At 37.4% G+C, this 18,510-nt stretch overlaps 1 protein-coding gene across 2 annotated transcripts in view; it reads right to left on the reverse strand.

Annotated features, from left to right (window-relative positions):
* LOC131046939 (uncharacterized) overlaps positions 1-9,480 on the reverse strand; it is a 149,074-nt gene extending 139,594 nt beyond the window's left edge. Inside the window, exon 1 of one of the 2 annotated variants that reach the window (XM_057980769.2) lies at positions 9,042-9,480. In XM_057980769.2, the coding sequence (XP_057836752.1) occupies positions 9,042-9,379 (338 nt within the window). In that variant the 5' untranslated portion in view covers positions 9,380-9,480. The remainder of the gene's footprint in view (positions 1-9,041) is intronic. The other variant, XM_057980767.2, reaches the window with a different exon arrangement.
* Between the last annotated feature and the right edge of the window lie 9,030 nt (positions 9,481-18,510).

The raw sequence follows: 18,510 nt of genomic DNA on the forward strand, positions 1-18,510 counted from the left end.
TTTCCATCTTTAAAGTGGCCCCTAGGAATCCCATTGATCAAGATGGAAAACTGAACCGTAGAAACACATTCCCATATCATATCAACAACTTTTTGATTAAAGCCCAATCTTGAGAGAGTTTTGAATAGGAAGCACCAATTGACTTTATCATAAGCTTTTGAGATGTCGAGTTTAAAGGCCATACCTGGAATTCTGCTTTTGTCCATGGAATGAATAATTTCATGAGCAGCAATGGCCGCATCAACTAACAATATCCTAGAATTCCTGGAAGAAAGCCAGGGGGAAGCCATCCGGACCCGGGGTCTTGAAAGCACCCATCGCAAAGACAGCCAAACGGACCTCCTCCAAGGAAATGGGAGAAAGGAGCTAACAGTTATCCTCCTCCCCAATGGCATTAGGGAGTTTGCTCAGGAGCCTGTCCTGTAGGGCCTCATTACCTCTTCTGGACTCAGTATACATACAGATGAAGAAGTCAGTAGCAGTTTGACCAATTTGGGCTTCGCCAGTGATCTCCTGACCAGTGTCATCTTTTAGGCATTTGATCAAGTTTCTCGTTTTGTGAATGCTAGTTGAGCAGTGAAAGAAAGCCGAGTTTCTGTCACCCTCCTTCAGCCACTGAATTCTGGATCTTTGCTTCCAATAGATTTCCTCCTTAGAAAGGATTTCCTTCCAATTCTTTCTGCATTCTTCCTCCTCAATAAGGAGAGAATGAGGGGGGTCACCTGAGGCCATGATGCTTTGGAACTGTTCAAGTCTGGAGTACAAATCCTTCTTCTTTTTGAAGATGTCACCAAAGGTCGCTTTATTCCATCCTTTCACTTCCCTTCGGATGAGATTCAGTTTCTCGGCAATTCTAAACATCGCAGTCCCTTGGACCAGGGTGGCCCACCAGCCCTTGACCAGATCTCTAAAATCTGGGTGGGAGGCCCACATGATCTCATAACGGAACGGGGGAGGACCCAAGGGGGGTCTATTACTCCAATGGAGGAGGAGAGGGCTATGATCAGAAGCAGTCCTTGGGAGGGTCCTTAGATAGGAGTTCTGACCAATATCCCATTTGGCAGAGACTAGAAATCTATCCAGTCTAACTTGAATTAGGTGGTTCCCTTTCCTATTATTTGACCAAGTGAAGGGGACACCCTGAAGATCAATATCAAAGAGGCTAGTAGCATTTATAAGATTAGCAAGATCTCCCATGCTATCAAAGAAATCCACATGTCCCCCACATTTCTCAGAGGGGTAGAGAGGGTGTTGAAATCACCCGCCAACATGTAATGAGAATTCTGATCCTCAAGGATGTACTCAGAAATTTCCTCCCACCCCACTTTGGAATTGGGGGCATATATATTGAACAAGTGCCAGCAAAGATCACCATATTGAAAAGTAACCGCCAGGAAGTTCTGTGAGCTTACATAAACCTTTCCTTGGACCTTGCAGGGGTCCCAAAGGGTAGCAATTCCACCAGACGCCCCCAACGCCTCAACATACAAAAAAGTAGCACCCGGCCAAAGTTTGCCAGCAGTGGTTGCAAAAGTTTGGTAGGACATTTTGACTTCCTGAAGAAGATAAATATCTAATTTCATCTCTAAAATATATTTTTTTATAGCAAATTGCTTTTGGGGGTTGTTGAGTCCCCTTATGTTCCAAGAGAGGAACTTCATTTCTTAGTTATGTTGATTCCATCAAGGGTCAACTGTCTACACCTTGCAATATCCCTTGCCATAACTTTATGTCTTGGCACTCTCTCGGTTGGTCTTCCAACTTTGTTGTCAATGCCCACATCCGCCTTCTTCGTCCTAGTTTTTTCTTCTGTGTCAACCAGTCCTCATTATCCACAGAGGGAGAACAGAGTGGGGATAACTTCACATTAGGTGTCAACAGGGGAGATTTAGCCACTTCCTCCAAAATCCTCAAACTGCGAGGGGGGCAGTGAGGGGTTGTGAAACTTAACAGATTAGTTCCACCTGGGGAAGACTTAACACCACAAAGATTAAAGGGGGCTTGGGGAGGCATGGGGTTAGCTTCAACTGAAGGCCTAGAGGAGAGGTAGCCATCAACCATAGCCAAGGAGGGGGAGGAAGAAGGACCAGGGGATAGCCGTAGGCTAATCACCGGGGGAATTTCTCCATCTTCTAGAGGCGCCACTGGACTAGATTTCTTCACTGGATCGACAGGGGTTTTTATAATATCTAGGATCTTATCAGTGTGGGGGTAATCTTCAGAGATCTCACACACATTAGGCAATCCCAAAGGGACTGAAGAAGAGGGTGCACTTGGGCTAATGGGAACATCCACAATAGCAATCTCTTTAAGCTTGGGTTCAGCTGTCGTTGGGGCCTTACAATCAGCAAATGTATGCCCTTGCTTAGCACATTTCTGACAAAAAAGAGTAGCATTTTCATAGACAATGGCCTGGGACCATTTTCCCCACTTTGAGTTGAGGGAAACAAAGTTGGGAAGCGCTTTGTTAATAGCAACATTAACACAGAAACGGGCATAAACCAACCTAGATTTAGCAAGGGTGACCGAATCTGCTGTAACATAGTTGCCGAACGAATTCCCAATCCAGCGGAAGATCTATTCATCCCAAAATTCCAACAGGAGATCAGGGAGCCTAACCCAAACAAGAGCCATACGGTTGAGTTCAGCTGAGGGGTCGAACCCAGGCTTCCATTTAGCAAAAGTTAGAATATGCTTTCCATAGGCCCAAGAGTCTGAAAGGACGACGATCAGGTCTTCCTCCGCAATAAACTTGAAAAGGAAGAGGCCTCCTAGGATAGCCAAGAAATCAACACTTCCCTTTAAATTCCATCTTGCCTTAGCCCATCGCCTAACCATGTCAATAGATGGTATGAAGGAGAAGAAACGTCCAACATTCGCTAGGTGAAGGGATGAAGCGATTTTATCCATGAAACTATCAGGGAGCTTGATCTTCGTTCCCTCATCGGTTTGGGTAAAGTTAGCCAAAGCCATTTCTATAGTCGTATAAGTGGAACCAAGTAGAGCACCTTTCCAGTTGGATTTGGAATCGTTTTTGCCATCCTCCACAATCTTTTGACTGGAAACATTTTCCGGTCCGGAAGAGGGAGGATTCTTCTCATTAGCTTCAAGGTTATCCAAACATTTGTCCTCATCCCTCTGACCAGATTCCGTCAGTACCGAAGATGAAGAGCCAGAAGGAACATCGTTCTTGACAGTCTTTTCCAAAAGACCCACAGACAGTGGGGTCTTAAAAGCGGAACCAGGAGCATGTGGACCAACCGTGGTATCGGGAGGGGGGTCCCGTTGCAAGGAGGAGGGAGGGGACCTCCCCAGAGGAGGCGGTCATACGGGCAATTCAAAATTCAAACGATGGCAGAGGTGGGAAGGTTGTAGAGTACAATAGCAACGATTTTATTGTTAGTTTCAACCATGTTATTTGAAATACTATTGTTAAACCACACCAATTAGGATGTTTTAATTCTTCAACTATTATGATTCTTCAATTTAAAAAGAAGCATACTCTCTGTTCAGGTAGATTGTTGTTACACACCTTTCTCACTAAGCAAAATCTCTATATAAAACCAGTGGTAGACTGTAATAGCTGTCATTTTGATAGTTAAAAAAAAAATTAAAATCTAAACCTCTGAAAAAGAGCAATATGTCATAATTGGTTATCATAAAAGATGGCTGCTGGCTTGAACATTTTAAAGAACCAAAACGAATATGGGTAGACGAATATATATACAAACATACATACATATATATTTATATATGTGTGTGTGTGTATATGTATGTATAATATTGTGATGTCCCCGATATAATTAAATAATAAAATTGAAATACTTTATTGTAAGGCCCCAAATTCAATAACAAATCTTTCGGGCCCCTTATTTAATTAGATTAGTCAAGTCTTAGTTTGGTCGTGTCGGCCCGTTTGTAACCCTTCGGTAAATTTCCCGGAGCCCATATTTATGGCCAAGTCTGTCATTTGTGTTGGTATGCGAATTTGGTGTTTTTCTCTGTTGTGCGAATTCCTCTTGGAGTTCTGTTATCCGCCATTTCGGAGGTGAAAGACCCTCCCTATTTGGTACTCGCAGTTTCGGTGGGAGTAACTCCTCACCCTACTCTGCCCTGCTCTCAGTCCAGGATTGTTGTAATTTGAAGTGCATTAATCTGACTATTCTCTAGCTTGTGCGAATTCTTGAAATATAAATCTTCTTGTTCATTGTTTATCTGGCATTGGACCTTATTGCAAGCTTCATCATTTCCCTATACAACACTTGATCGAATACACCACACCTTGAACGGCCTGGCTCGGGCAACTAGTCTCCACTACCGTACGATTCTCTCACTGTACGGTCTGCACTCTCTCCATACGATTCCCACACCGTACAACCCTCATCCTCACCATACGATCACACACTGTACATCCACACCCTCACAGTATAGTCACACACCCTCACCGTACATCCTCACCCTCACCGTACATTCACACACCCTCACCGTACAAACTCACCCTCACCGTACAACCACACCCTCACCCTCACTGTACAGTCACACATCCTCACCGTACATCCACACCCTCACCATACAACCACACCCTCACCCTCACCGTACGGTCACACACCGTACATTCACACCCTCAACATACATTGACAAGGGAACATTACAAATACTCTATGCTTGTATGTGTAATGTATATGGATTATTTAACCCATAATCAGCGTAATAAGCTGGAAAAGATATACAAGTAGTATTCCTTAGATTAGAGCGGATGCCTATCCAAGTCTTGTGTTAAGAAGACTTCTCCATTCTTAATTGAGCTTTTTCAGAAATAGCTTGAGTCTGGAAATCATAACAGCAGAATCAGACGACCTAACTGATAGAGATTATCATCTTTAAATTATGAAATAAACTAATACCCTAGCCTAAGAAGGTAAAGGGTAGAAGGGCACCATTGTACCTCGATGCAGATAGCATCACCATTGAGTGATTACCCTCAAGATGCCAAGACAGCAGAGACATGTCAGGCATGGTTTGCATTCCATACTTATGAGTTGTATGTATAGTTGGCGGCTCTTATGCCCCCTATTTTTCCATCCCAAGGATTTAGTTGAATCATTACAAATCTTTGCAATCATAAATGAGAAGAAATAAACAGTAACTTTTAAGAGTACTAGAGCTGTTAACAAATGAATGTTAAATATACGTATGGTCATAGTTCCTATATGAGTTCAATTGAACCCATTTTGACCCTAGACCTATGCCGAGAAGGGTGGTGATCATTGACAGCACATTTAATCATGTTTGCAATGTTCAAACCTTGGCCAAGGTGGTGTTGCGTAATGCAAGCTACCGTCAAATCACTAGTACCAGATACACCTCTAGTCAAAAGCGTCATACTAGTTGGGGGTTACCCATAGTGTATGGCCGACTAGCATGTGTAGGTCCTAAACACCAAGTCTCAGATGGCATTGAGTTCCACTTCCCGTTACCTCCCTACGAAGGGTTGGGCCAATCCAGTTGGATATGGCACAGGGGACTAGTAAGTCCGTGGTTGGGCAGAAAAGCACCCTAATGATACTTTCCCTCCTCACTAGTATCTTGAAAAAGTTATGAAGTTCAGAATGTTAGCATCATATGAAATGTACTCTCTAAACTCTCTCTCTTTCATTTAATGCAATGTTTAGTTATTTCCATATCTTACATTTATGTTCGGTTTAGAGCAATGTAATTACTTTCAGATATTGTTTATCTCAAAAAAAAAACTCTTCCTTTATATGTTAAGTTGCAATGTTCATGTTAAGGGTTATATTCGTTTCAGCATGTTACATTTATGTTTAAAAGCTTTATTTCATTTTAGCATGTTATTTCGTTTTAGCATGTTACACAATCTATAATGTGAACCTATGCAGATCCAAATGTCTCATGTCATAAGCAAGATGCAGCAAAGAGAGAACTAGAAGATCTAAAAGCCAATGCAACTTGATGTGAGCTTTCACCAAGATGGATGTGGAATCATGATGAATGGCAATCAACTACACTCTCATCCCTTATTATATCCTATTGTGTAGAAACACTAGAAGCCTATGTATGAGACCCCCCAGAATGGAACTGTATTGTAGTTCATAATTTAGAAAATGCCCAAGTGTAAGCCCCTCAAAAAGATAAGTATATAATCAGAAGGTACTTTATAAGTTAGTGTACTTGCATAAATACCCCACCTAACCCCCCAAAACCCACCCCAAATAGCTCAATGTAGGCACCATTATTCAATAATGTTTGTGGCATTTTATACATTAGTGCGATTACAAGAGTTTTTTGTGCTTTCCAATTGATTTACAATTTCAAGAATGAAAGAAAACTGAAAAATAATCTCAAAGAAAAACTAGATCAAACTAATCATGCCATGATGTGGTGCTCTAAAATCCCCCCACCTTTCAAAAAAACAGCTTATTGATTGGAGTCCGTATGTATAAGATATGGGCATTTGAAGTTGCAAAAGTGAAATGAAATCATTTAAATCTTGAGAAATTGAGTTTTAAAAAATAACACCATATGGCTGAGATATGGCCTCCCAAAGTTTGCCTCCAACTCTTCAAATGAGAGGGATTTGCTACTGATTGGCTAGCGGAGTTGGTGACCTAATGGAGATGAAGTATTATAGTTGAAAAGAAAATGGAATTTTTTAATAGAAAAATATTAAATTGAACAAGGGCCAAGGCCCAAGGCACCCAGCTCCCACCCCCACCAACAAAAATATTTATATGCGCTTTTTGAAGCATTTTCATTTATTTTCCTTTTTGACGTTTTTTTACCAAAAGCAAAAAGAAATTACACAATACCGAAAAAAAATTTAAAAAGTGTTGTACAATGTTGTTCAAGGAGATCATATGACATCCCTGGGGGAAAAAATTGCATTTTGCTGACCTGCTCTTATTTTGACAACTTTTATGTTGATTTGTAGATTCTTGACCCTTTTGAACGTTATCATTTAGTCCATTTCAAGCCAAAATGCTCTGAAAAACAAGTTGTTCACAAAATCTACCAAAATATATGCTGTATAAAATGAAATAAAATAACTCCCAGGTACCCAAATCAGATGAAATGAAAGGCAAACCTTTGCTTCTTGACTACTCTAAAAATGATTGTGGGCTCTACTCTGATCCAGGAATCACCAATGCGAAGCTCTAGATGAAGCCTTCTTTCCTAAATGGACAAGAACAAACTCCAAATACCAACAGAGCTTTAATGCCATCTAAGATTCAATGGGAATCAAATTATACAAGCCTGAATCTAGGTGCACGAAGAGAGTTAAAATAACTGCAAGCGCAAAACAAATGATGCAACACAAGCATTCCAAAATAGAGGAAATCAATAATCAAGTCAAATCAACCATCAAATAATGAATGAAATACGTATAAATAGTCCATCTATATGTACAACTCGAGGAGTTAATATGCCCAATAGACATGAGTTTAAACTTTAACTGCCAATCAATAAATCAATTAACTCTATGAAGTCAATTTTTGAAACTGCCAATCAGAGGATTAGTTCACTCAACCTAACTAAGATAGAGGTGGCCTTGACTAAACAGAGGTGGCACCTAACTACCACCAATTAAGGATTGATGAGGCAGTGGTGGCATTTGTGTACCTTAAGACAAGGTATACACATGTCTTTACTAGTTTTTTAGATAAGAATAACTAAATATCTTAATTATTGTAAATAAATGTATTAAATGGGTACAATATCACACTTAGAATAGACGCATATCCAAAGTGAAGTAAACAATACACCAACAGCTACAATAGCCAAGATATATATTTGAAAAGCTCACATATTCTATATATAGTATTTACTATTTAACAGAATGGATTGCAAATATACACCTGTAGACTCCTACCCAATATTAAAACTCTCTCATTTCATATTCTATGTTTCCTACCATGTACACTTAGTGCCCCAAATATATCTAAGTAGATATACATCAAATGCCTTTGTGAGTTACATACTAGGCTTAATTGATTTGAACTCATTTCTATGGACAAAAACATTGCATTACAAATTTAATAAATTTCTCAATACAGAAAAAAACTGGGTAAATATCTATTGCCTTTGTGGAGTGTAGATGCCCCGATGCGTTATTTTATTTTATTTCTATGGACAGCAACTTTAGCTAAATTTTCAGAACAAAACCAAAAATCACTTCTATATCCCATTTATAACAAGTTGATATTCTCCCACCCAGACATAAAGTTTGAAATTTGAATACATCAATTTCATTTGTAGGACTAGGAATGTACTTAAACTCCTCAGTGATGGACATTTATTTCCAAGGGAAAATTTTTGCTTAATCATAAACTCTCTTTGCCATGGTCTTACTTCTTTCTCTACACAACCCAAACATATCAAGTGGGAGTTGGTATGTAGCATATCATAGTAGTCATGTTCATAAAAAGCGAAAAAGAGAGGTTAAAAAAGTATTAACGCATTTGAACAAAAACGAAATTGACAAAAAAAGAAAGTAATAAAAAAAATATTTTTGAGGAAAATACAACATAGGGATTTTATTATAGTTAATTGGAACTTCTACAGGCAATTTTTATTAATATTCCACATGAATATTATTTGTATAACGAAACCTTATATATATACAAGAGCTAAAAGAATATTGAGAAAGAGAATAGAGGGTGAAAAGCTCAGTGAAAGAGGCTAGAAGGTGAAATGCTAAGAATTTTTTAATAATCACTGATCAATCCTACACTAATTAAGAAATTGACATATAGAATTCTTCTCAAACAGGAAGCTTCAAGCATGAAGGAACTTCATTCATTTAGAATTTTTGAAATGAAAAGTTGTTTTATTAAAAGAAAGCCAAGATATTTTCTTCACTTTAGGGATTCTATCCTCCAATGCATCAAATTATGGATATACGTCAAATGTGTTCGTGGAAATAGGATTTCACATTACCAATCAGCTAAACTCTCAAAAAACAAAGGAGGTTAGATCTCTCTTAACATTTTTTTTCATTAAGTAGCAGGAACTTGCATACTTACAGCTTCTTCTCCTCCACCACAACTTTTTCGGCGTAAGTGCCATCTTCAAAGCCAATTACCCGGTCCCCAACTTTGATTCTTGTGACCCCCGTCCCTATTTCTTCCACAATTCCAGAGAAATCGCCACCTGGGACAAATGGAAGTGGAGGTTTTTCCTGGTATTTCCCCATGCACGCCAAAACTGTGGCATAATTCACACTCGCAGCCTTGACTCTGATCAGAACAGATGTGGGTGAAGTCAACTGAGGAACAGGATAATTGTTTCTAATGTATACTGGTGAGGTTTCTGAGATAGGTACAGTCGGATCACCCAGTTTTCTGCATACCAAGGCCTGCATCTTGTCAGGCTTAGGAGAGTACAGAAAAATTTGTCCGTGTTCAGAGATGGATTGGAAGTCAAGCCTATTATGAGTCGGTAGATTTTATATTCCAATTTAAAAAAAATTAAGATCTATAAATAGGGAGCACTAGGAAGACATACGTACACGTAAGATTACCTGCTCACCCATCAAATGTCTCAGACGTGTGGAAGATAAGGAAATTTTTGTCAATTAGTTTTGCATAAATTTGTGTTGTACATGAAATCAATTGGTAGATCATTTAGAAAATGATGTTTATTTGTACAATGAAGATCTCAATAATGAAAAAGTGATAGCTTCAAATCCACTTTGCATCTGCTTACAAGAATCCAATCATAAGTGAAACAAAACCTTTGAATTAGGAAGATAATTCAGTTTCATTATCAACAGGTCTTGTTATTTTTGCAATCAGAGAGGTAGAAATAGGGATAGAAAGAGGGAGAGATAGGGGGGAAGAGTAAGAGAGTGTAGAGTAAAGAGATATATATATATATATAGAGAGAGAGAGAGAGAGAGAGAGAGAGAGAGAGAGAGAGAGAGAGAGAGAGGGGTCTAAAAGGAGGAGGAGAGAGAGGGAGAGGGAGAGGGAGAGAGATGGATAGATAGAGGGAGATATGTACAAAGATAGAGAGAGAGAGGAAGAGGGGGTAAAAAAGATAGAGAGATGTAGAGGGAGAGATAACGATAGGGTATAGAGAGAAAGAGAGAGAGGAAGATATAGAGAGGTCTATAGAGGAAGAGGGAGAGATAGAGAGATATATAGATGGTGAGATAAGAGTGATAGAGAGATAGAGATAGAGATGTAAGGAGATATAGAGGGAGAGGGAGAGAAATAAAGAGAGACAAATAGAGAGAACTAGAGATAGACAAATAGATATTGAGAGAGAGTGAGAGAAATATGGGGAGATAGAGGAAGAGATAGACATATGTTGAAATAGGAGAGAGAAAAATATAAAAAGAAGAGAAAGGGAGAAAGATGTAGTGATTAAGAGATAGATAGGACGATAGAGAGGGAATAAGGGAGGGAGAGATAGGGAGAAATAGAGAGAATGGGGGGGAATATAGATAGATGGAGAGGAAAGAAATAAGGAGATAGAGGTAGAGAAAGATATGGAAAGAAAGAGATAGAGAGAGGAGAGAGGGATCAATAGATAGAGAGAGGAGGAGAGAGTGATATAGATAAAGGAAAATATAGATAGACAAAGAGGGAGAGAGGGAAAGAGAGAGAGGGGGGGCAAGAATGAGAGAAAGAAGGTGGCATAGACAAGTAACAGAGAAAGGTTTAGAGAGAGGGAGAGAGATAGAGAGGAATACATAGAGAGATAGAGATGGAGATGGAGATAGAGATGGGGAGGGAGAAACAAGAAGTGTGTGTATGTGTGTGTGAGTTAGAGAGAGAGAGAGAGAGAGAGGGAGAAAAGTAGAGAGAAGTAGAGAGATATAAAAAGAGGGATTTATGAGGAGAGAGTGAGAGATAGGGATGAAAAGAGGTAGATAGGAATAGAAAGGAAAGACAAAGTAGATATAACTTGTGAAATATAGATGGGGTGAGAGAGGGAGAGATGGAAGAAGAGAGAAAGAGGGAGATGGAGAAATAGAGATAGAAAGAGGGAGACAATGAGAGGGGGGAAGATGGAGAGATAAATATAAAGATATAGGACTTGCGATATATGGAGAGAGAGTATGAGAGATGAAGTGAGGTGTGTGTGTGTGTGTGTGTGTGTGTGTGTGTGTGAGAGAGAGAGAGAGAGAGGGAGAAATGGGAAGTCTATGTATGTGTGAGCGTGAGAGATATAGAGATAGAGATGGGGGGAGAAAGAGAGAATGTGTGTGTGAGAGAGAGATATGGAGATAGATATAGAGAAGGAGAAATATATATATATAAATAGATAGAGAGGAAGAGAGAGGTAGATAAATAAAGAGAGGTTATAGGATAAGTAGAGAGATATAAAAAGAGGGAGCCATGGGATAGAGGGACATAGAGAGGGGGATAGAAAGAGGGAGATGTAGAGATAGATATCGTGGGAAGACTAGAGGGGGAAGAAAGAGATACAAGGAGAGGTAAGGAGATATAAATAGGGAAAGAGATACGGATGGAGATAACATTCAAATGGCATGCTACCCTAAGCATTACTCTGCAAGGACACGTGATATCCTTAAATTATTAGCATGAAATGAGTAATCAAAAGTTAGTTTATGTCTCTTGATCTCTTGATCTAAACTTTTAATTTAGGTTTTAAGTTGAAATTTATTTTATCATATAAATAATAATAATTATTCTACAATATATTAAAATTTAATATGACAAAAAAATATAAATTAAATTAATTGTATTATATTTTAATTATTATTTGTAATTTCATAAGAAGACAAACAATTAAAATAAAATTTTAACTTAACGAAAATTAAACTTTAAAAGAAGAAGAAGATGGTGATTAGAATAAATTAATTAAAAATAAGATAGAATATCCTAATAAAAGAAGATAAAATTAAAATATATTCTTATCAAAGGAAAATAGTAATAAAAGATAGATTTTTAATTCACAATTTAATTATTCTACAACAATTAAAATTTTAAGAAGACAAATAATTATAAATTAAATTAACTCTATAATTTCATTGAAAACGTAAATAATTAAAATAAATTTTAAACAATGAAAAAATAAATCTTATAAAAGAAGAGAAAGCAACTAATCCTTTCTTTTTCATTTTTGAAACTTACAAAAAAAATAGGATCTCCTAATAAAAGATAATAATATTAAAAGATATTCTTATCAAAAGAAGAAACTAGTAAAAGATAAAAAAATTCTTTATGCACATTCTTTTTTTATTAATAATATTAAAATATTTTTTTAATTTTTAATTATAAAAAAAAATTAAAAATTAATATAATGTAAAGATTTTTTTAAAATTCATATAAATGTAAAAATACTATTGAGATCAATTCATTTATCTTGCATCTTTCTCCTCAATTTTGAACCATTGATTTTTAAAAGTAGGTTGCACATATCATATAAAGAATGCCTTTGACATAATTATAATGGTCAAAATTTGCCTTAAAAAGTATAGTATTTAGCTTATATAATTCAATCTAAACCAACAATTGCACCTTGGTGTGCAATGGGTACACCAAATAGGTGTGGAATGTCAATTACAAAAAAATGGTCCATTTTTTTAAATACATTTGTGCAATGGATGAAGAAAATTGGTAGGCCATTTAACAAAAGTCTGAATAGAGAAGTGATAGTTTCAAATCAACTATGCATCCACTTACATGGATCCAAACATGACTAAAACAACACCTTTGAACCGAGAACATAATCAAGCTCCATTACCAATAGGCTCATCTTAAGTTTGTAATAGGGAGATAGGGAGACAATGGGAGATATAGAGGGGTAACCAGATAGAGATAGAGACAAACATAGAGATGGAGATTGACATTGAGATGAAGAGGAATATGGAGAAAGAAAGAGAGAGGAGAGAAGGATAGATGTAGATAGAGATAAATATATAGAGGGAGAGAGTGAGAGAATGAGTGAGGGAGAGATAGAAAGATAAATATAGATAGAGGAATTGATATATATAGAGAGAGGGAGAGAGGAAGAGATCACGGAAAGATATAGGGGCAGAAAGATGGAGAGATAATGAGATGGATATAAGGAGAGATGGAATAAAGAAATGGAGAGATAGAGCCAGAGAGGCAAATAGATATAGAGGGATAGGAGGAGAGAGATAGAAAGAGAGAGATGGTGGCATAGAGTGATAGAGAGTTAGAGGTACAGATAGAGAGATACATATGGGATAGGGAGGAAGACAGTTAGAGATAGAGTGATATAAGGAGGGAGATAGGGAGATAGAGGCATGACATTCAAATCTTGCAAGTATACGAGTATATATATATATTGAGATGCATGGACCAATTTATAACTAACACATCAACAAAGATTTTGGCATATGTTGACACCTAGTATGGTTGGTGTGCCTTTGATAAATCTTTGGATCAATGATAATAATTTTAACAGAAGATTAAACTATTTCTAATTGACATGTATAACCTCATTAAATGACAAATCATAAAACATGATCTATATTATTATTTTAAAACTTATAAAAAATGATTATAAACTCATTAATAAAATAATATACATATCCTCAATTTATTTATTTTCTTTTAAAATAATTAGTTCAACAAAAAATCTACAATTAAACTAATAAAATATAAGTGTACCATGTCTCTAAAGAAACTATAGGTTCGAGTGAAAACTACTTTTTGCATGTTTTTGGACATTAAAACATCCACTTGTCAAGAAAGAATTTAAAGAAAAGACAAAAAATAATCGAAAATAGCAACCAAATTTTTTAAAAGACACGGCATCACATTTTTTAACTTAATTTCATCAATGAAAAACAAAAAGACTGCTAAAAATATGCATAAAGGAAGAAAATTTGCTACACTTGACAAGTAATTATAATTGAAGTCAAACATACAAGGAAAGTACATTATACTTGAAATAAATATGTACATGGAACAGAACGTAGATTTTCAAATGCTCAAGGTGTAACACAAATATGTGGACTATAAAATGGTAGGCAAATTTAAAAATGAAAAAAACGATTTGCTCCACACACACACACACACACACACACGCATATAAGAAATCTATATAAAGAACGTCGATAAATATCTTTAAAATATATATTTTTTATTTTATTTTTACATTTTTTAAAAAGAGTTTAAATTTGCTATTTTTTGTTTGATATTTCTTATTATTTATTATTTAATAATTTTTATTTTTTTCTAAATTTTTATACAATTATTAATTTTATATTTTCTTCATATAATATAATAATAATAATAATTAAATTAAATTAAATTAATATAATAAAAATACATTATATAATACCACAATCATATTCTTAGTAATTTTATGTTGTATTATATTAGTATTAGTATTATTATAATATAATAATATTATTAGTAGGTTATTATTATTAGGTCTAAGATATAGTGTTATTATTATAGTAATATATAATACTGTTGGTGTAAATAATTATTCATCTTGGATATTATTACACTTACTTAAGTTTACTCAGGAAATGCATTTTCATAGTAGTTTGGGTATAAGACACTTGGGTGATTGTGCCACATTGGGATAGTGTGTGTAGGAGAAATTCCACCTTTTGTGGTCTTATTTTGCTGTTACACTCCACATTCAGTGGGTGATCCAGCTCATGTGGACTATTATATTATTTCTCCTACCTACCCACACCTATTTCCTACCTACCCTTGTTTCTTATTGAGCCACATGTCATGTTTGTGTGCTCACATATCCCTAGCCTTGCCTATATAAGCAAGCTCATCTACATTGTAATTAATTGATTACTGATCATTTTCTATTGATGAGAATACAGTTTATTTTTGTCCTATATTGTGTCTCTATTTTGTACATTTCATTGAGCTATTGATCTTGAAAAAATCTCACATGGTATCAGAGCTATTGGGGCTTCATTGATTCGTCTTGAAGAGGCATTATTGCAACGTCAAGAGGCAGATCTGAGGAGCAGCATCTTTTGGAGGCGTCTTAGACTAGGTCCGACTCCGCCATTACGTCCAGAAGGTCATTTCTATGAATTTTAGTTATAAAGTCGACCTATTTTGGTGAGAAAAAAAATTTCGCCAATTTTACTATTATTGTGTGAATTTCGAAAAAAATTTATATATTTTCCGAAAATAAAAAAATCATCAAAAAAATTTTCGGAAAAATTGAAAAATCAAAAAATAAAAATTAAAAAAAAGGTGCTTTTTTGGGGGGTCTGCAGACCCCCCCCGTGACCCCCGTACCGCAAAGTATTTGATTGCAGGTCCGGACCTGCCGCAGCTGCCACGACCCGTACTCGTTGTCGTCGAAGTCTGCAGCACCTGACCGCTCCGGACGACGCACCTGTACCTGCCGCTGTCAATCCGTGCCGAACTCTCCCGCCGACCGCTCACCTCTCCCTCCGGCCTCCTTACCTACACGTCACCGAGTCCCGTCTGCCCAGCACCTGCGCCACCAAGATCTCATCGGCAACGCTTCCCTCCACCTCCGGTGACTTCCAGCCCCACGGCCGCCAGTATATTCTCCTCCAGCGTTACAAAACCAGCAATCCACGTCCGCCATGTGGCGGGAGGCCACTGGCTCGTGGCCACCTCTGATTGACACGTCATCTCCGTACAGCAGCCGAGTCAGACTGCCACATCATCCGTATGACCTGCACAGTCATCTGCCACATTAGCGTGTCCGTACAATACAGACGCCCAGTTGGCAGAGAGGCGAAGTTTTTGCGACGATCATACGGCCGTCAAATTTAACACAGTGACTTGTTGACGTTAGCACCACATCAACATTTTTCAAAATTTTGCAGGCCCCTCTCATTGAACTTTTTGATTTTGCAATTCAACTTCAAATGGCCATAACTTGCTCATTTTTGCTCCTTTTTGGGTGCAATTTTTTTTGAAATGGGCTAGAATTTTGTGCTCTCCACAGTGGTGAAGAAATTTTTTGATTTTGATGCACGGATTTTTCAGAAAATACAGTTTTTGGTGACTGTACCTGAGTAATCCCAGTTTTTTGCAACTTCAAAGGCTTTGTTTAGGGTCATACGACCTCCTTTTCAGGTGTCATTTTTTTTTAAAGTGCGTATTTTTTCGTCTACTTTCACATGCTGTTATCAGATTGATGTCATTGTAAGTAGAAATTGTACTTTCAGATTTTGGCCATTTTTGGCTCTCTTGGTACTTGTATATTTGCTTGAATCTCAGTTAGATTCATTGCACTATTGATTGAAGTCTCTTGTATCTCATTTGAGAAGCTGTAAAATTTGCATCATAAGTCCACTTTGCCTTGTTTTGCAAGTGGCTCATTGTAATCACACTAAGTATAAAGTGCCAAAATCATCACTTTGGGGGGGGGGGTACTTTGATTGATTGAATTTGGGGGGTGTCTCTTGTTCTTTTGTGCTCTTGTGTTCCTTCCTTTTTGCTGCTATGGGTTCTTCTAAGTTTCCTCTCTTAAATCCTCATAATTATGCTACTTGGAAAATTGATGCATGGAGTAAACTTATGGAAAAAGGACTCACTCATTACATTGATGGAACTATTGTTGCTCCCGTTGATCCTAAGGTTGATCCAGTTGGTCACTTGGATTGGCTCACTAAAAATATCATGGCAATTGGTACCTTAAGAAAGTATGTATCAAAGGATCTCATTTTTCATATTGAGAAATGTACTCTAATCAAGGATGTTTGGCAAAAGTTTCAAGACTTATATGGTCAAGTTGATGAGATTAGGGGATATCAAATTGATAGTGATCTCACCATGTTAGATCCCAAGAAAATTGATAATATATAAGATTATGTCACTAAGGCAAATGAGTTGAGGGCACAACTCAAAGATTGTGGCATTGATAAAAAGGATACTCAATTGATATTCAACTTGATAGGCAAGCTTCCACAAGAATATGCAGCATTTGTTTCTAGTTTCCAAACCCATAGGATGACAATGGGTTCAAGCTACAAAATGCCTACATTTGATGCTTTCAATGAAATGTTGATGATGGAACAAACTAAGTTGATAAGCATGGGCATTCTTAAGGCTTCTAAGTCTCAAGCATTAGTGGCAAATCAAGGGAACAAAGGAAATCAAGGGAAGGACAACTCAAACAAGAAGAAATGGCAATCAAAGCCTAAGGACAAAGCACCATCTTCTCCACAACAAGGAGATACATCCTCTTCCAAGAGAGATAATTCATCAAAGAGGGAGAGACCTACTTGTGCTTATTGTAAAAAGATTGGTCATGAGGAGCATCATTGCCATTCTAAGAAGATTGATGAGCTCACACATATCATCAAAAAGCATAACATTGATTTGCCTAAAGTCTACAAGAAGGATGATTCATCAACTTCCACTTCCTCACATTCAAAAGGAAAAGGGCAAGCATTCATGGCTTCTACAAGTGGGAAGACTCACTCTTTTGGAACAAGAAAAGGAAAAGCTCTATGTGCTACTATCAGTCATGATTCAGAGAGATGGCTTCTAGATTCAGGGGCTTCTCATCATATGGCATCTTCGCAGTCTATGTTCTCTACATTTGAGCCTTGCACCATGCCACAGATTTTGATGGGCAATCATACATACATGGATGTGATTGGGAAAGGATCTATTGACATTGGGGATAACTCCTTCAATGATGTGTTGTGTGTACCCCACTTGACAAACAATCTCCTTTCTATCTATCAAATCACACATGGCGCAACTAAGAGAGTTGTGGAGTTCACACCTGACTCAGTTTTCATTAGAGACTTGGAGACTAGAGCTATCATTGCAACTGGGGTGGTTGATCATGCATCTCAGTTATACTCCTTTTCAGATTTTGTTGATCATGATGATTTCACACATTATGATCACACTTCTTGTGATGGTTCTGATTTTGAGGAGAACTTTGGGCACTTGAACATGGGGATTCTCACATATGAACCCATTCTTGAGTCTTGTATTTCATCTCCTCATATTGATATCACATCACCTATTGCACCTGATGATGCAGATAGTGCGATAGTTTTTCCTTCATGTGATTCAGTGCAGTAGGATATTCATTGTCTTCCAGCTTCAGATTCATGGGATGATTACTTGACAGACATTGCAGGTTTGTTTGTGGAATCCTACATTGCAGATTTGGGAGACATCATTGGTGACATTCATCTTCTCTTTGATGAAGATGATCCTTCTTCGATTGTTGCGAGGGCACACTCTGACCCTCTTGTTCATTCTCTACATGATCATTCTTTTGAGGTTGACATGATTGTGGATACTTATGTACAGCAGTTGGAGGAGGTCTCTTTATTTTTTGAGGAGACATGTGAATCTTTGGGACATGTTCTACATCCATCTCCACTAGATCTTGGAGTGCCTTTTTCAGCAGTGTGGCACAATTTACCACCTTTGGAGGGGGTATCTTTCAGCATCGACATGGGGACACTTGAGCAGTTTTCAGAGATTCCTTTCATCATGAGTTTTCTTCATACATCTTCCCTTCATGATTGGGGAGACTTCATGGATACACCTTTGGTTT

The sequence above is a fragment of the Cryptomeria japonica genome, chromosome 9, assembly GCF_030272615.1.
Source record: "Cryptomeria japonica chromosome 9, Sugi_1.0, whole genome shotgun sequence".
Lineage (NCBI taxonomy): Eukaryota > Viridiplantae > Streptophyta > Pinopsida > Cupressales > Cupressaceae > Cryptomeria > Cryptomeria japonica.